General features: G+C 44.8%; 2 protein-coding genes across 3 annotated transcripts in view; both read right to left on the reverse strand.

Moving 5' to 3' along the window:
* DOCK1 (dedicator of cytokinesis 1) overlaps positions 1 to 27697 on the reverse strand; it is a 530116-nt gene that overhangs the window by 444979 nt on the left and 57440 nt on the right. For both annotated transcript variants that reach the window (XM_036828289.1, XM_036828290.1), the window contains exons 3-11: positions 25490 to 25530; positions 21449 to 21504; positions 17870 to 17966; positions 14961 to 15109; positions 10485 to 10620; positions 9102 to 9259; positions 7293 to 7374; positions 6733 to 6868; positions 2853 to 2925 (exon numbers count right to left, since the gene is read on the reverse strand). In XM_036828289.1, coding sequence (XP_036684184.1) covers positions 2853 to 2925; positions 6733 to 6868; positions 7293 to 7374; positions 9102 to 9259; positions 10485 to 10620; positions 14961 to 15109; positions 17870 to 17966; positions 21449 to 21504; positions 25490 to 25530 — 928 coding nt within the window. The remainder of the gene's footprint in view (positions 1 to 2852; positions 2926 to 6732; positions 6869 to 7292; positions 7375 to 9101; positions 9260 to 10484; positions 10621 to 14960; positions 15110 to 17869; positions 17967 to 21448; positions 21505 to 25489; positions 25531 to 27697) is intronic.
* Positions 14277 to 14571, reverse strand: LOC118882508 (60S ribosomal protein L39-like). The gene has a single exon (XM_036828292.1). The coding sequence runs from the start codon at positions 14430 to 14432 to the stop codon at positions 14277 to 14279; it is 156 nt and encodes a 51-aa protein (XP_036684187.1). The 5' UTR covers positions 14433 to 14571.

A 27697-nucleotide genomic window follows, 5' to 3' on the forward strand; every position in this document is an offset into this window, starting at 1 on the left:
AGAGTAGTAAAGCAAACGAGGTTGACCCTATCCCCAGGAAATAGAGGTGAACCAGAGCCTCACTCCATGTCTATCAGACAATTTACAAAAAGGGAACTTATCTGAAAATAACATGGTCGAACAGCATTTAATCCCAAGGAATGTTTATGACCATTTCTTCTTTTTCATTAATTCCTGACCATATAGCATAGGTCAAGGGGTGGGTGCTTTGAAGGGAAAAGCAAAACCAAGACACAAAAAACAAAAGATCCCTCGGACCTAACTGCTTGGGAAGCTTGGGTAGCAACCACTCTGCTCCATCAGACTGTGTACTCAACGTAGCCTAAAATAACTAAATGTGAAAAGAATGGCATAATCTTCAGAGAACACAACTACAATGCCTGAAGAGTAAAACTGTGACACAATTATGAATGTAAATTGTCAATGTTTTGGGGACTCATGGATCAGGAGCTTTTAATAGAAGCTGCACTAGGACTGAGAAAATAAAAACAAACAGGCGACATGGGCAAAGGGAAATACCATGTAGCACAGCAAAGCACAATATGCAATAAGCAAGAAAATATATGTCATGTATATAATGTTTAAAATTATTTCTAGAAACTAGGACAAGTGCTATTTATCACTTGAGCCCACATTACTCAAGAAAGCTGAGGGCTGTTTTCATTTACTTCACCAAGTTAAAAAAGACAGAGAGAGAGAGAAGCGTACCCTATGCTTCCTTCCCTAAAATTTATCCTGTGGTATAATAAATCAGTTTTAATGGAGCAAAAAATGGGTTTCATTAGCATGGCATTTCCCAAGGAACTACTTTCATTGCTTATTTTGCTATTAAAATCATGCTTCTCTTTTGTTTCTAACACTGAACATATGAATCTGTATATCAGTCTTCCTTTAATGGAGCAAGAAGTCACAAATTACAGTAAGAATTGAGCATGTAATAATATTTTTTAAAGTGGACATTTCACTACAAGAGAGAAAAAGATGGCAGCAAGATGCCACCTCAAGTAGGTCATAGCACGTCCCGGTGAAACTGAGATTAGTGAGTCTAAAACTAAACCCCCTCACTTTTCAAACCATAACCCAAGTTTTTTTTTCCCTTGACTTTTCCCAGAAGACACTAGTAGGCAACAGGTAATTTCAATGCAGTGGTGCATTTGGGCATCAAGAAACTCTGAGGTCTAATGAATAAAACGGCATTCAAAACATCACTGGGCTGCATTGTTTTTCTCATGGGCAACTTAATATTACCGTTTTATAATGGTGTATTTTAGTTATTACCTCAATATCTGCCCATGTTCCAAGATTATGTTCTCCTTGTTTACTAAAGAAACTTCCAGATTCTGCAGAATGGAGTTCCCTTTGTAACTTTCTTCACCAGGTATGATTCCAAATTATCACGTTCCAACAGAACGTTCTATGATGACAGGAATGTTCTCTACCTGCACTGACCAATCTGGTAGCCACTAGCCACCTGTGGTACTGAAGACTTTAAATGGAACTAGTGTGACGGACACACTAAATATTTAATTTTAGTTAATTTTCATGAATTGAAATGGCCACACGTGGCTAGTGGTTACAGTGTTGGACAGAAGAATAAATCTAAAGCAATGAAGCCACAAAAAACCTTCGCCTCCAGGTGTGTAGTGAGATACGTAAAAGTGAACCCCAATTTCAAGCACGTTAATGCAAGGTTTTCTGTTATTCTAAATGCCTACTGAGCCATGCTTCAAGATGCTGTCTGACCAGATCACCTGCCTGCAAAGGAAACCACTCTGTTCCACCTTGAACAAGTGGTTCTCAAGCCCGGGGTTGAAGGCGCGGTCCGTCGTGCAAAGACAGGGGTGCAAAGGGAGACCACCTCCCACCTCCTGCTCCCCCATCCCCCCAGGACAGGACTCCTCCCACCACCCGCCAACCTCCAAACCCCCTCAGCCAACACCTGAAAACAACCAAAACTGGCTAAAATAAAATTTCTTTCAAGCCTGGAATCACTTAAGTAGAAACAGAAATGAGGAGAAAAGACAGAATGCAGGGCACTATGACAGGTCATTCTAACTCGATTTATCATTTACTCTTTCTTCTAAGATTTCACACCGCCAGGAGGAAGCCCCCTCTTGCAGCTAACCTAATCCCCTCTAATTCCTCCTCCTTTCTCTCTGTCTAAGGTGGAGAAGTGCCCTTGAAGGGACTACAGACCATTATCCAGGTGCCCTCTGGCTTTAATCTCCAGGGAAATAACACCAATTCTTTCAGCCTTTTCCACGGGAACTACCTTCAAATCGGAGAATCAATTTAATGAATCTCCTCCAAGTGCTTTCCAAGCACGCCTCTCTATAGACTTCAGGTCAGAACTAGACAAACCCTAAAAATGGCAAGCACAGACAACATCCACTTGAGGCAGCCCCGGAGACAGAAAAATCACAAGTACTATTTCTCGCTTTACAAAAGAATTCATTCCTATTGTGTGTGGTTTTTGTATTTTGAAGACAGCAACTTCCCATGAGGAATTTGAAACTACTGTATTTTGAAAATGTGAATAGCCACTAGAATAAATCAATTATGTAAAGAAACATGCATGCTCAGATTGGAATTGTAATTCTGAATGTCCTACATGATAAGGCAATCAGGGATCACATGTAAAATCTTCTACTCGCAAGACCGTAAACTTTAACCCAGGTTTCTTGCGACTACAAAATTGCCCTTCACTAGAGCAGCGACTAAACAGATGTTTCATTATTATTAAATAATCAATTCCTGTTTGTGCTGAATTTATACACTGAATTATAAAGATAATTATTACAAACATACATTTTCCATATTCTATCTGGTTAAGTACTTTGCCCCATACTTACGGCTGAAAGGGAATGAAATGCTGTTTGTCTTCATCATCTACTTTTCCATTTATTATATCTGTTACATCCATCACTGGGGACAAGAAAAGAACACAGGTGGTTTTGTTTAAATGCTATCATCATAGAAAACAAACGAACAAAAGAACATCAGAATGTCCTCTGACCAACAACAAGCATAAACTGGTGGAATTTTTTTACATTCAAGTTTAAAGTATTTCCATGTTTGAAAGACCAATTAAGTTATCTGAAAACACCAGCCCAAATGGGGTTGGGGCTTAAACAGCAGAGTTCTACTTAATAAATTCCTTGGTCTATTATCCAACTGGCACTGACTGAGTTGCATTTTCCAGTAGAACCTTGTGTGGTGATGAAATGTTCTATCCCAAGGGGCATCTAAAATGTGGCCAGTGGAATGGAGGAACTGAATTTTTACTGATTTCATTTTTATGCCAGAATAGCCACATGTGGCAGGGCGACCATACTGCACAGCACTGTTCTGGAGCCTCACATCGGCCACTGCACGGCCCCAATAAGGAAACAGTACATAGAGTGGCTACGGTTTACCCACCCCGTGCTGGCATCTGTGGACACCATTTCAACAAACACTGGACAGCTTAATCCCCACACTCACCTACTGTATGGCTGAGGAAACTAGGCCCAAAGACCTGAATGAATTTGCCCAAAATCTGGTAGCTGGAACATCACTGATGCCCAGCTCAGACCAACACAGCGAGAAACCCCAAGAACAGCCCTAGGGGCACTGGACGTGTGCTCTGTCTCTGCTCAGCTACCACAACTGACTGCAGGTAAGTGAGCAACACGCCTCATTTATTTCCTTCTGCACAATCCCCTCTTTAACAACATACGATCATATATTAAAAATGGGGACAATTTCCATTTCTACCACCTCCCTCCACCCAAAAAAGGGGGAAGGGGTTTGCAGGACCAGAACAGAAACATCCCACCTACTGTTAAGATGCTCATATGGCCAAGACCACATCTTTACCACCAGTGCTGAACCAACAAATAGAGCTCATTTTTCAGCCCAAGTCCAATCAGCCTTTGGTATTTGCAGCAGCAGCTCAGACAACTGGCTCCATATGGGTCAGAACAAGTGAGTCTGAACCCAGGAGACTAGCTCCTACAGCCCGGGCCGCAGTGAGCAGCCTTCCTGTGTCCGCAGACCTCTCTCCTCTGGGACTCATCCCACCAGCTGACTTATGAGTCTCTCTGATAATCCAGCTCCCTTGTCAAAGCCCCGTCTCTAGCCCTGGACACATCCAGGAGCCCAGCAACGACTGGCAGGAAGGCAGCATGTGAGCAAGAAACACAACCTAGGTCTGAGCACGAGTAAGTTGAAAGCAGCCTTAGCTCTGCTACTTCCTGGGAGTGACAGCCCCTTTGGGCCCCCAGCCCAGTCTCAGAGGGAAAGGCGTTGAAATCGCCCATCACCATGTCTTTCCCTCACTGGTCTTCAGCACACAGGCCCTGGCGAAGAAAGTTCTTGCTGTGATTGGGACTTTGGGCATCAAAGGTCCCCGTTGCCCAGGGAAGAAATGGAGGACTTGGGGGTGTCACCCCCAAACTAACAGCCCAAGCGTTTCAGTGTTCAGGTACGAGGGTCCATCTTAAGAAAGCCCAGAGTCCACTACTGGGCAGATACCCTGAGAAAACCATAATTCAAAAAAGAGACATGTACCCCAGTGTTCACTGCAGCACTGTTTACAATAGTCAGGACATGGAAGCAACCACAGTATCCATCGACAGAGGAATGGGTAAAGAAGATGTGGCACATATGTACAATGGAATATTACTCAGCCATAAAAGGGAACGAAACTGAGTTATTTGCAGTGAGGTGGATGGACCTAGAGTCTGTCATACAGAGTGAAGTCAGTCAGAAAGACAAAAACAAATACCGTATGCTAACACGTATATATGGAATCTAAAAAAAAAAAAGGTTCCGAAGAACCTAGGGGCAGGACAGTAATAAAGATGCAGACATAGAGAATGGACTTGAGGACACGGGGGCGGGAGGGGGGGGGAAGGGGGAGCTGGGACGAAGTGAGAGAGTGGCATGGACATATGTACACTACCAAACGTAAAATAGATAGCTAGTGGGAAGCAGCCGCATAGCACAGGGAGATCAGCTCGGTGGTGCTTTGTGACCACCTAGAGGGGTGAGATAGGGAGGGTGGGAGGGAGATGCAAGAGGGAGGGGATATGGGGACATATGTATGCATATGGCTGATTCACATTGTTGTACAACAGAAACTAACACAGTATTGTGAAGCAATTATACTCCAATAAAAATCTATTAAAAAAAAAAAAAAAAGAAAGCCAAGAGTCCAGCTGTATATGGTCAGCAAGGGCGTGTGACAGAGGAGGACCTAAACGGCCCAGAAACATGACATCACACGATGCAGGGGGTAGATGGAAGGTGGCGTCAGGATGCTGGTGATGGAGGAGGGACAGCACAGGTAGAAAGCCAAGAAGGCAGGGATGAGAAGCAGGCTGGAGGGGCGACGGGCCGGGCGGGCTCGAGTGACGCCTCCCTACAGCCTGCTCCTAGCAGCTGGGCACCACGCATCCAGGTGGCCAAGACGCACAGCATCTGCTTCTAGGGGTTCATCCTCTCCCAACAGTCAGAAGAGACACAAAGATCCAAGTTCAAGGATGTGCACCGCATACCTGGGCAAGAATATGTTTTAATAGCTCCCCAGACTGTGTATATGATTGTATGAGTGCAAATGAGAAATACACTTAGGGCTGAGAATCGTTGCCTTTAAAGATTTACCTTTTGTGCCCAAAACGTACATGGCCACATCGCACGATGAAATGTCCTCCCTCCGTCTCAGAGCAGATAGGAGTAGGAAGTTGGGAAATACAGAAGCAGAATGCTCAGGTCCTTACGTAGTATCTGTAGAAACTCACCAGCTCAACAGCTCAGGAAAGCCAGCCCTCTGGGATGAACGTGGACGGTAAGAGATCGCTTGCCCCCTCCCTACCTCACCCCACGGCTCACTTTTGCTCTGAACCTAAAACTACTCTAAAAATAAAATCTATTTAAAAGGGGCCAAAACAAAATGAAACGAAACTAAGCCCTGAGTTTCCTGGTAGCCCAGGTAAAGTGTCCTTCCATCTCCGCTCATACAAGAAATCCAGTGATGTATCAGAAAGGAAGAATTTTCTCACATACCTATTGATGTAAATCCCAAGAATCACAAAAAGGACAGGAAGAAATAGAGGGCTGGGTAATGAAACTCCACTGCAGCCATCAAATCGTGAGAGAAAATCACTTCCCAAACCGTGAAAAATGAGAGTGACACTGAAAGAGGTCAACTAATTAGGACGTCCTGGGGACACTTTCCTCTCCCCTCCACAGAGGTAACTCAGCACTCCCTTTACCTGTGCCGTCACCAAAAACAAAACAAAAACAGAGCACACGTCCGTAGGATAAAAGGTCCCTATGTGAAGAGAACTCTGTCCTCTCCGGGCTTTCTGCTCCTACCTTTTCATCCCTTTGACCAGTCTGTGTAAATTCATTCCTAAATCAATCAATCACCAAGTCCAGAAACCCTGCAACCCTCCAGTGACCGGTTTCCCTCCAGGTTGAGCATGTGGGTCAGGGTCTCCTCCAGGAGACAGGATCCACTTTCACACCAAATATATAATTTGCACCTGAAGCTTGTGGAGCAAAGACCCTGAGCTGCATGTGGACCTGAACCCATGCAGAGAAGAACAAATAGATTTTTTTTTTTTCCTCTCCAACAGAAAAGCTTATAAATCAAGCAGCCCACTGTCCAATATTCAACGGCAGCTCATATTCACAGCAAAGGTGATGATCTTGAAACTCTTAAGAAAAAGGAAAGAAATGGATTACCGGCCACCCCGAAAGGCCGCCGCAAGCCGGAGGTCAGCTTCCTTGTGTTATTGTCTCTCAGTTCCATGCGACCCACTCGAACAATCTGACACACAAAACTGATTTTCTCCCTTTTCAGGTCTTTGCTTCCGAGATCCTAGAAATATTAATTTCCATAAGTTATTTTGGAGAACCAATTACTCAATGCAGGTTCAATTGAAACAGACAGTAGAAAGATGGATTGCGACTCTTTTCTCCAACCAGTTTTTAGCATTTTAATAAGTCATTCACAAGACAAAAAGGAGCTGAATCACAGAAGTCAATTAGCATTAAATGAATTTAAGATCCAAGTTTAAGAGACATACTCAGCGTAATGGAGTACACATCTTTGTTGTGGGGATTCTAAGGGTAGCTAGAGACCCAGAAGATTCCTGGGCAGTTATGTTATTATAGTAAATTAACAAGTATTAAAGGCGTCCCAAGGACCCATGCTCTAGAGTGGTGAGAAGTCAGACGGCGGCCATTAAAAATAGTCATTAGAATGGTGGGCAATTCAAACGAACATCTTTGGATGCACTTACAGTGAAAACAGCTCGCAAATTATGTAATCTGTCTATATCTTTAGGCAATCCTGAACTTGACCAGCGAACCAGGTAGTTTTCACTTGAAAAAAAGAAATAAAAGCACATTAATTTCCCAAATAGAACAGGGTACCAAATGCACATCCACACTGACTTTTTTTTTTTTTTAATTTTTTTTTTATAGCTACTTTATTTATTTATTTATTTATTTTTGGCTGTGTTGGGTCTTCGGTTCGTGCGAGGGCTTTCTCTAGTTGCGGCAAGTGGGGGCCACTCTTCATTGCGGTGCGGGGACCGCTCTTCATCGCGGTGCGCGGGCCTTTCACTATCGCGGCCCCTCCCGTTGCGGGGCACAGGCTCCAGACGCGCAGGCTCAGTAGTTGTGGCTCACGGGCCCAGCTGCTCCGTGGCATGTGGGATCTTCCCAGACCAGGGCTCAAACCCGTGTCCCCTGCATTAGCAGGCAGATTCTCAACCACTGCGCCACCAGGGAAGCCCCACACTGACTTTTAATGAATACCACGGAGGTCCACTATGCAGACAACTAAATGGGTTCAGAAATATCAACCACGTCAGATACAGCTGCTCTGCCATTAACATATAAGCAATTTCCATACAGGATAGTACGCAAGGACGGCCTATACAAAATCCTTGAGGTTTTAATTTTGGATGTCCAGGGTTATAATTCCAAAGGAACTATATGCAAACGGCATTTCAAAGTTTTTATTACTTTTTTAACCACTTTTTAAAATTGAAGTATAGTTAATTTACAACGTTGTGTTAGTTTCAGGTGCACAGCGCAGTGATTCAGTTATATACATATGTATTCTTCTTCAGATTCTCTTCCATTATAGGTTATTACAAGACACTGAATATAGTTCCCTGTGCTATACAGTAGGTCGCTGTTGTTTATTTTACACAGTTGTGTGTATATGTTAAAAGTTTATTATGAAAAGCATATTTGTTCATTTGGAACAATTATAGTCTCACATTCACCATTCATTCACTTATAGTATAAAGTAAAACTGCCTGATTATTTCAGAGCCTGACACAAACCAAATATGACCTAAAAATACATATTGAATCCTACAACAAAAAGAAATAAAGTCCTTATCAGAAGTGGCAATGAAATTTGTTCTGTTTTCTGTCATATACTAAGTTTTTAAATTTTCAATAATACGAGTGAAGATTCTAGACTTTTAAAACACACACACACACACAGTTTAAACCATACTTTTTCCCTCTGGACAAAGAGAAAGTTATACTGAGGAACAAAAACAAGAACTAAGAAAGAGAGCACATGAGAAAGGACAGACATGGCAGAGATGGGATTTACAATATTTTATTGAACAAACATTCTTTGAGAGCCTTTACATAGCAGGCACCGTTCTAGACACTGTATCCCAGCCAACCATCTTGGAGAAATAACAGTAGGTCAAAGGTCCAGAAATGACATTCACAGAGAACCAAAGCTCGAAAAAGCAAGATTAAGACAAGAGCAATATATTGGGTGGGGCTGGGGGGGGTGGTCAACAAACAAAACATCCTCTAAAGACAACATAGGAAGCATGACTTCAATGTGTAGTTGCCAGGTCCTTATAGCATTACAAGACTACAGCTTTACCATCAAATATCCACGTACGCGCAGGAAAGCTGACCCTGACGCAGAGTTCAGCTACCCGGGGGAAGTCTGGCCAGCTGATCACCCCTAGGGCTCCCTGCAAGAGCAAGACTTTGTGGGGGGGTCCTGAGGCCATCTTCCCAACAGTAACCAAAGAGGAAAGACAGCAGCCAGGGAATGTCACTGACCTGATGAACTTGGACTCCACAGGGTCATACAGAGACATGAGCACTTCAGCATCTTCTCCGATTTTACACACCACGTTTTTGAGGTTGACAAACAAGGCCAGAGAAGGGGTGGCAGCAAACTTGGCTTGCCTGTTAATGTCTATGTTCTGCTTCTGAGACTGTCAGTGGAAATAAAACAACACAACAGAAAGTCGACAAGAGCAACACTCCTGGCTACCGCTTGCTTTGTTCATTCCCTACAGAACAGAAAACCATGTGAAAGTAGCTGCAATAACACAGCAGAGCCCTTCATGCAGTGTCTTCCTTGTCCTCACCTGACACTCTCATCACAGGCACGCATCCAACTGAAAATAACAGCGCCCTGTGCGACGGTCCCAGTCCCATAGCAGCTTACACTGAGTATTTTCTTCAGATACAAAACATTTAGGGGCCCAGTCAATGAATCAGAATGGAGACTACATGTGGAGCTGCTTGTTTACTTTTTGGTTCTCCCATTAGATCAAACCCTCTGAGGACATCTCTGTTATTCATCATTATGGCCTCAGTACCTGGCACAGAGTAGGTAGTAGGTGCTCAACAGTTGCTGAATGGATGGATGGTTCCATCAGGCAATCGAGTTCTCAGTATCAACTACATACAAGATACCATTAAAGGCCATGGAAGATGAAAAAGATCAATAAGATACGTGTTCCCTGCCCTCACTGAGCTTATTTTTTTTAATTAATTCTTATTGGAGTATAGTTGCTTCACAATGTTGTGTTAGTTTCTACTGTACAGCAAAATGAATCAGCCTTACAGATACATATATCCCCACTTTTTTGGATTTCCTTCCCACTTAGGTCACCACAGTGTATTAAGTAGAGTTCCCTGTGCTCTACAGTATGTTCTCATTAGTTGTCTATTTTATACGTAGTATCTATAGTGTATACGTGTCAATCCCAATCTCCCAGTTCTTCCCACCCCCTGTTCCCCCTCGGTATCCATACATTTGTTCTCTACGTCTGTGTCTCTATTTCTGCTTTGCAAATAAGATCATTGAGCTTAGACATGTCACTCTCCTACTCCTATCAAAGAGGACACACAGAATCGAGTATTGTTTCCCATGAGCTAAGACCACAAAGCCAATGTCATTAAAATCCTGCCCCCTGAGCTGAAGCACCCCCCTCAAGGGATGAAATGCTTTCAGGTCATCAGCAGCATGTTTTTGACGCTGGGCTCCATTCCACCCCTTGTTGTATGAAATATACTGCGTAGCTGTGCCTTTTCAGGTCCTTTTCAGTGCACATGATGGGCATCACTGGTGATGTTTTACTAATGTAGTAAACAGCTGCTGAGAAAATGTGCTCCATATGTAAATGGCATATTACAGAGAAGTGAACTTACCTTTTCTTCTTGTAATCTTTCCTCCACTTGTTTAGAAGCTACTTCGTGAGCTCTGAAAAGACTAATCGTGCTAGTTAGTTCTGGATCCAGAATGTTCCCATCTTCATCTCTCACGACCAAGTCCAAATCAAGGATCCTAGAACAACAAGAATTCAGAACTTCACAACCCAAGGGCTTTGAATTCTCTAACAAACTTCAGTCCCAGCAACTGAGCAGAAGGCATCACGGAAAGTCGGGGTCATCCACACAATATTAGGAAACACAGTTCTGCAAGGTCACTGCCTTTAACTTAAAATGTATACCCTTGGAATTAAAAAAAAAAAAAACAAAAAAAAACTTATTCAGTTTTTACTTCCATTGCCATAGTGGCTTTGTCTTACAGATCTACAAAGTCCAAATGAAATGTACGTTGCTAATTACCACGTGAACCGTATGGACAGTTTAAAGCACACACGTGCCATGTATATACTGCGGCGTACGTGTGTATATGAATTTGCGTGTGTACGTGTACGTATATACAGTCACATGCCCACCAGTATGCCCAAATATATACAGCTGGTGGCTGGGGAGAGGTGAGAGGGAGGAAAGCTGGAGCAGAGGCACACCCACCGCTCCATTTCCTCACCACTGTCTCTGGCAGGTTCCACTGCACTACTTTCCTTCTACCTAGAGTCAGTTCTAATCCCTTAATTAGCCCAACAGAAGATTTTCGATAAAGATGTTCTACTGTTTCGACATAGAACATATGGAAGTCATCCACAGTAATGTTAAGCAACTTTCTGGCCAGATGGCTAAATGGAGTAGCCAACTTAAAACACAGGCAGCATCTGACTAATAAACCTGTCCGTCTATGTCTGGAAATGTTTTTTGGCAACGTTCTCTCCATTTCCCCAAATCCAAGGAAATAGTTGGGTGATTTTCACCACAATGTTTATTTAAAGAATAAACAAAGGCAATTATATAAAGAAAGAAACCAAGAGCTGTGCTACGGTGGTGTGTTCTGGTGTCCTTTTAATAAGACATGAGGTTCTTAACCACAGATGCCTTATACTTTGCCTTTGGGATTTTTCCTCCTCCTCTTAACAAGTCTATAGAAGCAGGACATTTTTATTTTTTTTCACCATACAACAAAGGAAAACATCTTTTGAAATGAAGATAAATTTCAATTAGAGAACATGTTTAACAGTTACAAGTTGAAGAGGAAAGTTGACTTGGCAGTAAAACTTCCATTTAGATGAACTAATCTCTGACTTCTCCGAAGGTCACACATCTTAAAGCTACGCGTGAATGAGCCTGATAACGTGTCAAGCAGGTTTAGTTCTGTGGGTTGTGCTGGACCACTGCACTATTTGTGGAAGGCAACCACAAAAACCTCATTTTGTCCTGTTAATATATCTACTGAGCAAACTCACTGATGGTGAAACAAGACCAACTGGGCCTCTTGGCAGCAAGAGGGTCAACAGGCTTTTAAACAAATAGAGGCTTTTCCCTTTGCATGAAAAGAACCTTAGTGGTTGTAATGATTCTGACGGGTTTCAAGAGGTACAGGAAATAAACCTTTTATGCTCTTATTAGCTGTCTTTGTAACAAGATTCACCAATTTGGTAAAGCCCCTCCCTCTTAAATATTACTGCTGGTCCCCTGGGAGGAGCCAGTGCTGGTGTGGGTGGAGTCAATGCTAATGAAGTGGGATCCGTTCTGATGTGGGTGGGGTCAATGCTAATGAAGTGGGATCCATTCTGATGTGGGTGGGGTCAATGCTAATGAAGTGGGATCCCTTCTGATGTGGGCAGGGCCAGGGCTGGCATGGGCAGGGTCACTGCTGTTTAGGGTGGGTAGGGGTTCCTGTTCTGGTGTGGGCAGGGCCAGTGCTGGTGTGGGCAGAACTACAAAGCATCTGGCTTTAGGAGGACTCGCCAGAAGGTCCTGCAGGCCACACAGAATCAGGCTCCCTGAGAAGCAGAAGCTCTGGCCATGCTCCAGCCTGCTGTGTACATCCTGCCATGTACCTCAGTCCTGCCAGTACAGATGGTCAGACCCATTTCACAAAGGAGGAAACCTAAGCTCAGAGAAACATCTAAAAGACCCCCGGGCCTGGATTCTGAGCCAGAACCCTCTCATGGCAGAGCCCATGCTCCTTCCAGAATGCCACGTGGGAACTGCCACAGGAAGCAGTCTCTCAGGGATCTTCACACCAACCACTCCATGCGCTGTTCTCAGCAGCTGGTGTTCCGGTGGTTCTGAATCCAGACTGAGCTTCCATGCGAAGGTACATTGCAGCAGAGCAAGGGGCTCTAACACCATTAGAAACTAAATCCGTGGAAGCCCAAAGCACCCCCGGGGGGTGGGGGGGGTACCCCCTGAAATTACGTGCAAAATTGTGTGTGTGTGTATGTGTATGTGTATGTGTTATGTATGTGCATTTTCCTAGAGAGATGGTCCATGACCTTAATCACATTCTCAAATGTCTCCCAGAAACCATTTTAAAATCCAACTTTCAACACAGTGATTTTATTTTCTACTATTTTGTTTTCTGAAGAAGGAACTAAAAAGATATGCACAGAGTATTGGGCTTTAGAGGAGTTATGGAGTAGATCTGAGTTCCTTGGGCAAAAACCTATCTTGTTAAGGACTGCATTTCCTATCAAAGTAGTAAATTACGTTTGGAAATACTTCCTTTCTTAACTAGATTGTTCCATGACATAATGTATTTTGGCTTCCCGCGGCCAAACTAAGCAGGTGGTTTCTGGACATAAGTTCAAAATATGATACTCCAAGAGAAAATAAAATCAAAGCTCCAAAAGTTTGGTTTTTTAGGCAGGTGGTCTTGAAATGGGTTTCACTGCAGCAATATCTAATATCCTATACCCAGAAATCTCTGGCTTTCTGGGGGAAAAAAAATTAAAAAGCCTTCTCCTGCAGCCTTTTCTAATCCAAACATTACATCTTACTAATAATGCAGCTTTTAAAACCTTTTCACGCTTGAAAGCCTGAATTACCAGAAAACAAAACTGTTATAATTCTGATTTTACAAAACACTTTTTTAGTTTTTCCAGGGCTCCCTTCAGCTGAATGGAGCTATTTTCTGAGCTTCACGTCCTAATGTGTAAAATGAGGAGGTCGGACTAAACCAGGAGTTTCCCAATCTCCTGTCCTTCACAGTGCAAGTCTGTTTTTAAAGACTGGGATTTCTAGCCAGCACTCCAGACATCAGCAATCAGGATCTTAAGGAGTGGTTCCCAGGATTCTATATTTTGAAAGCTTTCCAAGTGATTCTGATACAGACCAGCATGTGGGGGGTCCTGTGACCAGATACTTTTTAAGGCTTCTTGCAGCTCTGACATTATATGAACAGTCAAATAGCTTTCTGGTAGAAAAGGGCGTGGCCTCATTCTGGTTACAGAGCCTGGGAGAACTGGGATGCCGTGCATGAGAAATGCACGCCCACACTAGAACACGCATCTCTGTGGGAGAGTGAGAGCACCACTGTTAAAGGCATTCAAGCAGAGCTGGGCGGCGCCCTGCTGTAAATGGGAACTTTTGCATGACACATGCTCCTGTAAAACAATTATGTGTTGTTTATATCGAAAATGCAAATTTAGCTGGCTGTATTTTTTTTCCAACAAAAGGTCTCACATATTTATTATTAAGCCAAAGCACTAGTGCAGAAAAACTGACACAAAAATAAAACACATCCGGCCGTTCAGATAGTAGTGATGGTCTCAGAGAGATATGGTAAGATGCAAGTGATCTTGACCCAGCATAAATGTGTGCCACCTCATGCGACACTCCTTATAGACCCAGCTTGGTTCTTCTCCAATGTCTTCTCTTGGAATTGTACTTGATTTTATTACCAGTTTTCATTCGAATCCACTGGGGAATAGGACAATTCTCCTTTTGTTCCTTGGCCAGGAATCGCTTGATCCTGAAAGTCTTGTGAGAAGACATGGCAAGGAGCAAATTCAACCACACATAGGATGACGGAGAAGAGAAGAGACCAGCTGGCTGTATTTTTGTTCATCAAATCTGGCGTCCCTACACTGGTGACAAGTTTTAAGGTGCCCTTCGATGCCCCTTCCAACTTTCAGAACACAGGATTGCACAGAAAGAAACCTGGTGCTTGTTACTACACAAAGTACCCCCATGTCTGGACTCAAGGTCAAATACTGTCAGCAGAAAGGAAAAGTTCTGCATCAGGGGAATCACTGTGCGGTCCCCTCTGGAAGAGTGACAATGACAGGTTACCCCAGGCCCATCTTCTTGAAAAAAATACTTTTCAACAATGACTCGGAAAACTCCTGATCTTCAGGATCCGAGAGAATATAGCTCATCCTTTTAAAAATGAAACCCGTGCCATTATTTTGATGTTAGAAATTTTGTTTTATCGTAAGATAGGATTATATTCTCCTCAAGGTTTATGGGGATGCTATTATATTGGATAATTTAAGCATGAAATCATCTTTCAAATAAACAAACCTGTTTCCATAATCAATTTTGGCAGTGACTTTCTTCTTCAGTTCTTTGAGCTCATCCTGTGGCAGAGTTCCAGAAAGAATTTGCGATCGCCACTCAATAAGGTCGTAGATCATGTGCCGAACGTTTCGAAACATCTCCCTGTTATCTTGCTAGACGAGGGGGGAAAAGCCAAGTGTTAAGTTCTTGATTTAAAAGAGCATTGTGGATTTCTCTTGTTCTCAAATAGACATGTCTGTGCTTTATATGATGGTGTTCAATTAATTTCAAATTAAAGATGTTTTTAGCATGGAACTGAACACGTTAGATAGAATTTGGTTCCCATCACACACGAAAAGATTAAAAGAATAAAAGACAATGCACGATCTTGCATATTCCAGCCAACCAGAGTGGACCAGGGCAGGATCTGGACTTGGAGCCTCAAAGCCAGCACGGGAGCTTCTAGAATCTGGCCCATGAATGGGCAACCCTTGTAGCTCCCTGAGGAAGTGCCCAGCCTACAGATCTTGCCTACTGAGACTTCAGAATACCTTCTCCCCCAATAATTCTCAGCACACAGAGAAACTCAACCCTGAGGACTGCCTGTCAGCTGAGCTACAAGAGAATGTGGCTCTGGGCTCTTCTGGTGACTGTGGTGCATTTGGCATGTGCAGAGAGGCTTCTGCAAAAGGCAAAATCTGAATCTACAAGCTCTCGGTGCGTTTACGTCAAAAGGGAAGCACAAACAAGATACAAAATTCATACCTCTTATCACTTTCTACATATTCCAAGGGGTTTGATGGCACAAAGAAAAGCAACAGTTTTGCAACAGCAAGAGTACAGTTCATCAAGAGGGACTTCCCTGGTGGCACAGTGGTTAAGAATCCACCTGCCAAGGCAGGGGACACGGGTTCGAGCCCTGGTCTGGGAAGATCCCACATGCCGCGGGGCAACTAAGCCCGTGCACCACAACTACTGAGCCTGTGCTCTAGAGCCCGCGAGCCACAACTACTGAAGCCAGCGCACCTAGAGCCCGTCCTCCGCGACAAGAGAAGCCACCACAATGAGAAGCCCGCGCACCACAAAGAGTACAATTCATCAAGAAAATGAGGAATTACCCAAAGGAAAAAGAATCCTGTGGTTATTTCCATGAAAAAAAATCTAGGTGAAACCTAACTTGATAAAATTCTACATGGCATGGTGCCTATAAAAAATTAAAATGTGGTCATTGCTACATTTTAGAATAACTTCTCCTCTACATAGCTGCATCTCTCACCCCCACTATTTCTATATTTGACATCCTTTCTAGGAATTTCTAAGATCCCCACCACTTATCCATCCTATCATGCCCTAACAGATTATCTTCCATCCCATGAGCTTTTTTCCTTAGTATCATCCTAATCTTAATTTCTTTCTATTTTTTTTTTTTTTTGACCACGCCACAAGGCTTGCAGAATCTTAGTTCCCCAACCAGGGATCAAACCCGGGCCCACGGCAGTGAAAGCACTGAGTCCTAACCAACCACTGGACGACCAAGGAACTCCCATAATCTGAATTTCTTAAATGAAAACTAAATAATCAAAATCAATGGTTTATTCTAAAATTAAGTTTGTTTCCATCTTATTAATTCTCCTTGTCCAGTTTTATAAAGCATTACCAAATATCTAAAATCCTTAATATTTTCCTAACTTGTCTACAGCCACAGAGCAGAGCGGAAAAAAAATATTTATGAGCTATATATATATATAATATATATAAAATAAGCACTGTTGTTTAGCTTTGCACAAATCTAGCAATGTAAATCCCTAAGAGGCAAATGTAAATTTTTTAAAAGGAAACCAAGGTGATAGGAATGCCTGTCCCGGGGTCGCACGGCTAAAACCGTGTCCACTAACGTATTTGTCAGTATCAACTCCTGTTTGTTTTGCTGCTGCATTTTTGTTTAAAAATTGCTAACATGAAACACCGACTCCAAAATTGCTCAGATTTACACAAAACATTCACGGCTAACTTTACGCTTTTAGGTTTTTGAGAACATTTGATGAACAATTACTGCAACTGCTTATTACTGTGCATTTATAGGAAACCACTGTATAATCAAAAGCAACAAGGCTGCCTGGAGAGCAGCTGTGGGACACTGGGAAGTTTTCTGTTCCCGAGAAATGGAAGCATGGCCTTCCCTCCAGAGTCCAGGCTTTGTGCTGACAACATTAGCAGATGAGAAATCAAGACTCTGAAGAGAAATACAGGCTTAACAAAAGGTATTCTTCTGCAAATATGAATGTATGTGCAAAGAAATGCCCCGGGGAATACGAAATGGAAGATGTCAGGGCTCCAAACTTGCCGCATTAATAAGGCTTCTTCTGTCATCAGGAGAACTGGACATCGCACACGAAGCCAGAAAGTAAACTATTTCCCTCCCTCTGCAAAAGACACGCTTAGGTCTAGAAGACTATGTCATTTTTCTCAAATGATAAGAGGCATTATCTACATGCAAACAATGGCAAAGATAGTCATCCCTCTCTACTGCATCCATAAAGAAGCACCTACGACAGTTGAAAAGCAGATTTTCGCTTTCATACTGACATACAAACTTTGAGGGAACCCCAGCGCAGGTTGCCTCAGCCTGTCTTCCAAAGCCTGCAAGCAGCCCATTTCCCTTTCCAACACAAAGAAAGGTGAAACCCATGGCCCCTTCCTTGACAGCCACTTCCCTGCAGTGAGCACGGCTACACCCCAACACAAAGCAGGTGGAAGGGCACGTGGTCCCTGAGGGTGGCCAGAATACTGGGCCAGGCTGCTAAGTATGACCCGCTCCCACAAGCTCTGCTTTTGAGGTTCCCGGAAAAAGGAAAGCTATCCTGTTGGTTCAGCAGGGTCCAAAAAGACCATTCTCTATTGCTAAGCTCCGATTCAAAATCCCATTTTCTCACCACGTAGAGCTGCCTCCAGATGGTGGACCACTCTCTCAGTGTTGTGGTGACTTCCTGTATGAGCGGGAGGTCACCTGGGATGACTGTTTCATGTTGCCTGGGAAGGATGGAGGAAAGGACAGAGACGGTCATGGCTTCGTTAAACCAGGGGTACCTTGTAAGTTCCAAATCTAGGCCATAGTGTGCAATATTTAAGCAAATGGAGAGACAGTATACAAATAAGACTGTGCCCACAAAGGAATACATACATCTCTAAGAATGACAAGTAATTTCTGTACAGAGTCTGAGAATGCTGGTACATCATCTTCCGTGTAAGCCATCTACCTCATATGTCAAGGTAACATGAAGGAGGCAAGTAACATCCCATCAGAACATCAACGTCTGAGAAGTGGAAAGTATATTCATCATATGTGTACCCATCTATTTTATAGATGCCATAAATTACCACCAGTCTGTGTGGCATTAAAATGCAGGTTTGGGATAAGACGATTTTTTACATTTCCATCAGGCCTAAAACTCATTATATGATAATATACATGAAGCGGTTATCCTTGCGAAATATGAGCGAGGTTACAGCTTTCAAGTGTCCACGGGTGCCCTGATCCCCAAATTCTGATTATCCTCTTTCCCTTTTCTCTCCACCCCAGAAGGTTAACCCTTGACTTATTCTTGACTCATGATCTATCAATATTTGTGCACTGGTTTTTATTAAATCAACCATTGTTTTCTGGTCACGTGCTCTGCGTCGGGCATTGCGCTAAGTAGGACTCATAATATTGACATTTGGGACCGGGTCAGAGACTGAATTTGGTGGCTTGTGAAGTTAGACCACCTGGGCCTACAGGTCCTGAGCAGACAAGACTCCCATCAACATGAAGTGTCCAGGGGGCATTGAAACAGGTCCCACCTACCTATCTTCAACTGCCTGGAGCCCAGACCCATGGGCAGGACCCTGACTGCAGCTCACAGTCGGGGTTCAGGGCTGCGATGACTCACTGATGGCGGGGTGCTCCCCAAGGAAGAAACACTGGAGTTCCTGAGAGAGGGCCAGTCCCTCCAGAGAGGTCTGGCCACGTGCACCAGCGGGAGTAGCAGGGACCAGACGTCCTGGGAGGGCTGCCCGCGGGACCACCCCACACAAAAGCGCTGTTGGGAATTACCCTTTGATGGGCCATCATCAGGGTCCATTACAGGACGTGACGGTTACAACAGCCCTACCACCTCTGTCACCGAGTTCCCCAGTAGGGATGTTGATGAAAATGTGGTTGACGTCACATGACTCTGTGATGTCATCCTTGCAAAGCCTCCAGGGAGAGCTTCTCCACTCACAGCGCGAGCACACTCGCCAGCACTTGGGCTGCATTCATGTCACAGAGCCCGAGTTTCACGCTGGGTCCACCGGGCTCTTCCCACTGGCTAGGGGACACCTGGAACTCAACGAGACCCCGCTTTCCCCGTGGGGAGAGGGCCTCACTGCACACGGTGGACCCTGGGCTCGGCTCTGGATCCTTCTCACCTTCTTTCCTGAACTGGCCTGATCTGTCCCTTGGACTAAGTGCCAGCTGGCTCTAAGGTATTTGATGCAGCTGTGCTGTTACCTCTGTAACCAGCCGGTTACCTGCTGGGGGCCAGCAGTAAACAAACCCAACAGCGCCTGTCACAGGTGGTGATTCATATGAGCTCCTTGGCTGTGCATGACTGAAGCAGATGTCCTGGGACAAGTCAGGGTCAGAGGTTCCCATCCAAGTGTTCCCCACAGAGAGGGCAACAAAGAACCAGGAGAAGGTAAGGAGGGCGTCCTGAGAGGGGCAGGCAGGGGTGAAGCAGGGCAGGGAAGCCTCAGAACCCACAGGAGCGGAGTGCAGCAGACGCCCACCAGTGTCAGATGCGACAGACAAGCTCCAGAGAGGAGGGCTAAGAAGACACTGGCGTCGGGGATTAGGAGGTGTGGTAACCACGTCGGTGTCGGGGGAGGGGACAAACGGGAATTGCCTTGGTCACGAGGCTAAAGGTACAGGATCGGTGGCAGCTGCAACATAGCCACGATCTGGGGTGTCTGAGCGTGAAGGAAGGCCGGTGTACAGAGAGGAGAGAGAGCCTGCAGGAGAGACAGGATGATGAACTTGGACAGCAAGGAGACAGGCAGGGGCAGGATGAAGAGTGGCCGGCACTGGAAAGGAGGAAGGACCAGGAGAAGAAAGGGAAGGTGATGCCCACGGCATCCGGAGGCAAGTACGGAGTGAGACCACCGGTCAAGTCTGAAGGCAGGAGGTTCTTTGTCAGGAGGGAGGCGGGAAGCAGGCAGGTTTGGGTGGGAGCAGCTGAGGGAGGGTTAGGGCAGGTATCGGTAACAGCAATCCCAGGAGCCCTGGAGCATCGGCAGAGAACTTTCTAGACGGCTGGTTTCACCGGTGCCCCATTCGTTTGCTCACACTGGGGCATGTGACACTAACGCAGTGACAGGAACAAAAGTGTCTGTCTGTCTGTCCATCTGGCTGTCAGGGGGTGACTCCACTTACCAAGAATCCACACAATCCCTTGTGCCCTTCACTATTATGCTTCATAATTACATTTTACATACACTCATTTGTATACATCAAAGTGCTTTTTAAAAAAATAATTCCTGTACAGTCTGATGTCCAGACTGATCCTGATACAGACTGATGTAAAATACATGAAAAGCACACTTTATTCAACTATTTCCACAGGAGGATGAAAGTTTCACAACTTTCCTCTTTTTACTTCCCTTTGAAACTGTACATACAAAACATTTTATCTGTAGAAAAAAGGACCCTATTACAGGTCATCACATTTATGCCTCTAAATTATTTTCTTCATTTTAATCATGCATCATGGAACTACAGAGCTCGACCTAGTCTTTTTTGTATGTTAAAAGTACGCTGCTTGGAAAGGCAATTTTGTAATCAGCCGCAGAGATGTCATTATGCAGTAATCATATGATTAGTCATTTTATCATTTACATATTTAACTGAGTGTGAAGATGTAGCAGAGACAAAAAAGGAAACCATCTTAATGTTCCTTCCTCCAAGTTCACACCTGGCTATTCATTTGCCGTTCCTGCCTAATGGGTTTCTGTTCTACAAATGTCCTTTTAAAGATCTTATACATCAGTTTTATGACCTCTAGGAAACATACATCAGCATTAGGCAACATGTAAATTCACACACGCCCCAATTTAACAACTGTTGCTTCACCCTCAACTCCATTTGTGTCACAGCCTGCAAAGTCTTCCGGAAAAATGGATTCAGAGCTGGGGGACCGTGCAGCCTTTGCCTAATAGGGTGGCTCACAGAGGAAGAACTAGGAAGCTTTCCAAATCCACATCAGGTTCAAGGAGGTTGACTGCAGTTCCGACGCTGACTTAACTTAAGACTGTGTAAAGGCTCAAAGCCATGTTATGGACAGCCCTAGAGCAGAAGTTTCCCTTCTCTCCCCAAACTCCTGTCACATCAGGACCAATGGCACTCATTGTCCAACCCCCAACACCGCCCTGCAAAGAGCCTCAGGCCAAATAACAATCACTGCATGACTTCATTTAAATATCAAGACCAGACTCACCCTTTTCCTTCAACTATGGCTTCTTTAAGATGAATATATGAAGCAGGAAATATACCCTTTGGGAGGAAAAAAGACAGTAGGTTTTATTATTAATATGAGTACTGATTGCAAATCAAACGACTGCCCCCCCAAAATGGAGGTGGGGCTGGCTGGATCACTATTAAATCTGCAAGCCTAATGCTAAGTCTCATACACAACATAGCACAGAAAACAAAGAGGTGTAAAAGATGGCAACTCAGTCCGCTTGTGTTTCAAAGAGGCTGCAGATGTCTTAGAAGAAAACAGACGCAATCTGTTTGTGAAGAAAAAAATCCCACAGGGACTTTGCTGTGTCTTCTCCATGGGTCACACCTCGTTTTTACTGCTGACCTCAACACAGGCAGATCCACAGCCAAATGATGCCTAAAAACAATTTCTGACAATGGCTTCTGACAGTTCTTCCTTTCGAAATACTAAAATTGTCATCAAAAGTTAGTTTATACTGTTGATCATCACATATGCACTGACTGCTTACCTGACCCAAGGAGTCTTTCTCAACAATCTCCAGAGGGGCCATCAGATAAAACAGAGAAACTGGGTGCATTTCGCCCAACCTGCCAGACTCCTAGGGGGAGCACACCAGGTTACACGAAGACAGTGCTCGGCACCCCCAAGTGTACAGCACACAGGGGCCCAACAGACAGTTCCGAGGGAGACAGTTCCTCAAGAGGACGGTCAGTGTCAGGCGCCATGCGTGAAGTGCCAGGAGCTTTACCAAGAGTTTTGGTCCTGCTTCCTGAGCAAGGACACTACCTCCCTTCCTGGAGGGCAAGCAATGGGGCACCAGGCCCTGGGATCTTGCAACGAAGCAACGCAAACAGGTTGCGGCTTCCCACGTGAGATGTCATGCATGCAGCAAAAAAGCCAATCAGTGGCCCTGGTGGCTTCGGGCACCTGCTGTGGGAACAGGAGCTTCCGACTAGGTTTCCCTGGCATCTGGCCCCAAAGGATTTCCACAGGAGATCCAGAAACCACCCTACTAATCCTGCTTGAGAAGGGGGCATGGGCACCACTGGTTCAGACTCCTCCTGCCTGCCAGGGAAGTGGCTGCATTTCATGTAAAGAAGAATTATGACAGAGAGGGAAGGAGTCAGGCAGAAAGACAGAGGCTGAGCACCAAAGAGGATTGCGGGGGCCTGATGCTAGGACACCTCCAGATCCCAGGACGGTCTCCAGGTGCACAACTGACGTCAACAGGTGAGCACGGGGCGGGGAGGGACGACGGGATGGACACACATACAAATAAGCCAGTCTCGCCCCCTGCCCGTGTCCATGGACAGAGATGTCCCTCAGTCTCGGTAAACCTGCTCTCGAGAATCATGGAGCCACAGAAGGGACAGTGAAAGAAATGAGGCTGGACACATCTGGAGGCTTGAAATAAGCGACTTTTTTTTTTTTTTTAATTCATTTTATTTTTGGCTGCATTGGGTCTTCGTTGCTGCACGTGGGCTTTCTCTAGTTGCGGCGAGCGGGGGCTACTCTTCGTAGCAGTGCGCAGGCTTCCCATTGCAGTGGCTTCTCTTCCTGCGGAGCATGGGCTCTAGGCACGTGGGCTTCAGTAGTTGTGGCACGAGGGCTCAGTAGTTGTGACTCACGGGCTCTAGAGCACAGGCTTAGTAGTTGTGGCGCACGGGCTTAGTTGCTCCGCGGCATGTGGAATCTTCCCAGACCAGGGCTCGAACCCGTGTCCCCTGCATTGGCAGACGGATTCTCAACCACTGCGCCACCAGGGAAGCCTGAAATGAGCAACTTCTCCAGCTGGGGCGGTCAGGACCAGCCCAGATCTATTGCTCATTTGTGAATACCGATAAAAGGATGCTTCCAGAACACAGAGTCATTTACTAGGAGCCAAGTCCCTTCTCTGCTACTGCCTGGGGCAGGGGTGCTGATGCAAAATCACGACCTTTTTAAGGCTTCAATTTCCTCATCTGCTAATGAAGATTTTAGGTGGAAAAATAAATATGCCCCGACCCAGCTCTATGAGCTGTAAAGTCAGCGCCCTGTGGTGCAGGGTAGGAAGGATTAGGGCTCACACAGGCATGGGGAGTTGGGAGAGATCCCCGACTGGGAAGGTGGTACCAGACACCAACTACCAAACATCAAAGAAAAGTGAACAGCTTCCCTGGGATGCGCCTAGCACATGAAGTTGCAGCTTTGTCACTGGGGAGGGGGGATGGTCCATGATCCTAATCTCTTTATTAATAAAGTCCTCAATTGTGGCTTTCTCCCATGAACCTCAGGTTTTCATCTGTAGGAATACATTCTTTTTTTTTTTAATTGAAGTATAGTTGATTTACAATGTTGTGTTAATTTCTGCTGTATAGCAAAGTGACTCAGTTAAATATATATATATATACATACACACACACACACACACACACACATATTCTTTTTCATATTCTTTTCCATGATGGTTTATCATAGGATATTGAATATAGTTCCCTGTGTTATACAATAGGACCTTGTAGTTTATCCATCTTATATGTAATAGTTTGCATCTGCTAATCCCAAATGATGGAAGAGATAATCAAGGTGAAAATAGAACTTGCCCTGGAGAAATCTATTCCACCAGCCGCCTGGTTGGAATCTACCTTGCTCAAAGCTCAAGGCTCCAGGTCACTGGATGTGTAGAGAGACTCATAGCCCAGTCTGAGCTCGGCAGGGCAGGGGTGGGAGGTCCCGGCTCCCATTTGCAGATGTGGCTCACCAGGTATCCCTAATAGCACCTCTCACATTAGGACAGACTATGCCAGAGAAAGGCTGCCGTGAAGCTCAGCCTGCATGCCTCCGACGTGACTGAGACCAGAGGATGGACAGCTCCCACCTGTCTGGCACAGGCTGCTAGCAGGGCGTCTGGGGAAAGCAGATCAAGAAGGCCCTGTGCTTGAACAGCTGGACTTCAGCAGCCTTAGCTATAGGCTCAGGACCACAAGAGGAGCCCAGCCCAATAAGTAGATAATGAGAGGCCAAGCTAAGAAAGAGAAGTAAAATGAACCATCTGTCAAGTATAATTAGATTTCATAAGGTAACGTGGACAGCCAAACCACAGCTTAGAACGGACAGTACTTCAGAATCATAGAATGAAATGGAAGAGCCATCATTAGATTTTATGAAGCCGAGAATGGAAAAGCCACAACAGAACTGTGTACGGGACTGTCCACCGCAATGTAATTGCACATCTTAGCTTCAGAAATTCAAACAACCACGCATGCAAACTGCCCTGGAAGGCAGAACCTCTTTCTTTTGCCAGCGACGTAAGTAGCATAAAAATAGTTATAAGCAAGAGGGGAAAAAGCAAGCATGAGCTCTGCAAATCTGCTAATTTACCATCAAGGATAATGCAAGATTGAAAATCATGAGCAGTACTTTTTTTCTTAAGTCATTATACCCAGATCATTCTCTTACACATCCTGTGCTTAAACAGGATGAAGAATTCTACCAGGAAAAGAAGAGTCCACCTCTCATGACAACAGGTCAACATCACCCCACAGCCCAGCCATTCACTCATAGAAATGAAATTGCAATTTCTACGTACATATGTTGTTCAGAAGAAAACAATTCGGGAAGGGAAGTGATAAATTAGAAGTTTGGGGTTAACATATACACACTACTATATATAAAATAGATAACTAACAAGGACCTACTGTATAGCACAGGGAACTCTACTCAATATTTTGTAATAATCTGTATGGGAGAAGAATCTGAAAAAAAAATGGATATATGTATATGTATAACTGAATCACTTTGCTGTACACCTGAAACTAACACAACATTGATAATCAATTATACTACAATTAACAAAATAAAAATTTTTTTAATTAAAAAAATTTTTTAAAGAAAACAATTCAGGGTAGCCCACATTTCAACCCATGTATTTTTTTAATTCAGAGAAAGAGATATATAAGGACAACCCTTAGGCACCACGAGACAGAATTTTTATTTCCTCGCCTGTTGTGATTTACGAAGGGACATGCACTGTGTTTAATAACAAGAAGGACTTACCTTCTTAGACTTTTTCCTTAAGGTGTAGCCTCTGTACCACCCTAAACAAACACAAAAGTGAAAGTTAGTACAAGGAGACATCACAGCGTCCTAACAGCACCTTCCCGTTGTCGAGAACTCACTGTTTGCAGAACCAGGGAAGTCAGCCTGTAACAGAACTCAGTAATCCTAGGGCTTTGGAGAGATGCTATGGGGTTTCCTAAACAGCATCTCAAAACCGTGCTCGAAGCCTGGCCAGGGGCCTTCACACACAGACCTCCAGCTCTTTCACCTCTATCTGCCGCACGTGGCCTTGAAGGTGCCAATGAGAACTGAAGAAGCACAGTCCCAGGAGCAGGAGTGGTCCTTTTGACCATTTGGCCCGAGGCAGCCTCCTGGAGTGTGCGTTTTCGTATCTGTTCCTCCGCTGGATGGAGCGGGGTCACTGCCAAGTACACGTACCAGCATCCTCAGATCATCAAGAGCTGCCGCAAAACAGAAATGCTATTGAGAGCCGACTTCCTCCCTCTAAGGGATGGAGGGGGGCTTTGCCCTGGAGCAGCCACGATCGCACAAAGTGCTTCTGTGGCAAAGACTGGACCCCCAACAGGAAGCACCGGGCCCAGGAATACGGGTCCGCCTACCCCCTTGGGGTCTGGCCTACATTCAAGTTCCCATTCCCTCACGTGGGGAGGACAAGCAAACAGGGCAGAAGACAGACGTGCTAGCACTGCTGGCAGGAATTAAATGCCAAATGGAAGAGACATTCAGTGCCGGCCTGGACCTGACCACACCCTTGTCCCCTCTGCTTCAACTGAGGGCAGAAATCGCCCTGCCAGTGCCCAGGGGTCCACGGCCGGTCACCCACCTCCCAACAACTCCGCCGCGGCAGGACGTCGGTGGATCTTCCCTTATCCCAAACACTCTGAAGCTGCTTTAGGCCACCTCACTCCAGAAAAGGAAATCAGAAGCTCAGACAAATTCCAACTCAGCCCCCCAGGAGCAAAAGGACGGAGATACTTGGAAAGTGCCAGTCAAGTCAACTCCCAGAGAACAACCAAGTATTGGGTTTTTATACAGTATAAAATAGTCAAACCTCGGAAACCTGGGATACATGAACGAAGCTGCCCAGAAACTGAAAACAGGCCTATATTGCACCAATGACCACACACCTCTAACAGAGCAATAATTTAACAACCAGAGGTGGAGAGGAACCAGAAAGTGATGGGGTTAAGATCCTCCAGGGATTATGAACAGATGCTTTCCGAGCATTCAGAAAAGAAGCTGGAAATTGCTAGGAGCCTTGCAAAGGATTTGCTAAGACCTAGATACAACCAATGAACCCATTTCATTTCCTGACAAGGGAACTACACAGATTGATTAGGGGGCACCGCAGACACAAAATGTCTAGATTTTGCTGCACATTTGGAGGATTACCTCCTGAGAGCCATGCACTGTCTCCTTTGGTGGTATCTACCTGCCAAGGCCAGAATCAGCGTCCACCTAGGAGAGTGCTCACAGACAGTGAAATGGAAAAAGATGGAAGGTCAATGTAGTAAGTTGTTCAAAAGGCTGTATTCAATGTAAAGGACTGTCCGCTATCCTGTTATTTTATCCTTCCCGTATTTTCAGTATTACTTTGCCCTTCCTTTTCTGAAACTGACATGGGATGAATGTCCTAGAACATCTAAGGGAATCCTTCAAAGTGACAAGAAGAAGACAGAAACCAAGTCAAAAATAAGCAATGTTTATAAACAATGTATAGAAGAAGGAACCTAAAAGACTTACACATGAATGAAGAGATGCTCACACTAATAATCAGATAAATGAAAATTTAAAACATAATGTTACTGCACGGTTATTATAGGGAGGGAAATCTCAAAGGTTGCAGGATTCAGGCAGCCCCTGGCACTGAGGTTGGGAGTGGAGACCTCACAACCAGTGTGAGCGTGACCCTACTTATCCAGGGTATATACCCCGACACCCCGCGAGCAGCCACGCGCCCCAAAGACATCCCACATACCCATCCACACGCAGCGGGGCAGACGCAGGAGACCCATGGCAGCGTGATCTAGGGGGGCAGAACGAGTGCCCTAACTGGGGGGTGGTTAGTAAAACATGCAGGTGCACCCAGAGCAGTGAGGGCCACGGACTAAATACATACACACCACAGGACTGCGTCTTAGAGCACAGCGCTGAGTGAAAAGGTAAGAAACAGAATGAGGGTCT

Source organism: Balaenoptera musculus, chromosome 16 (genome assembly GCF_009873245.2).
Source record: "Balaenoptera musculus isolate JJ_BM4_2016_0621 chromosome 16, mBalMus1.pri.v3, whole genome shotgun sequence".
NCBI classification, from domain to species: Eukaryota; Metazoa; Chordata; class Mammalia; order Artiodactyla; family Balaenopteridae; genus Balaenoptera; species Balaenoptera musculus.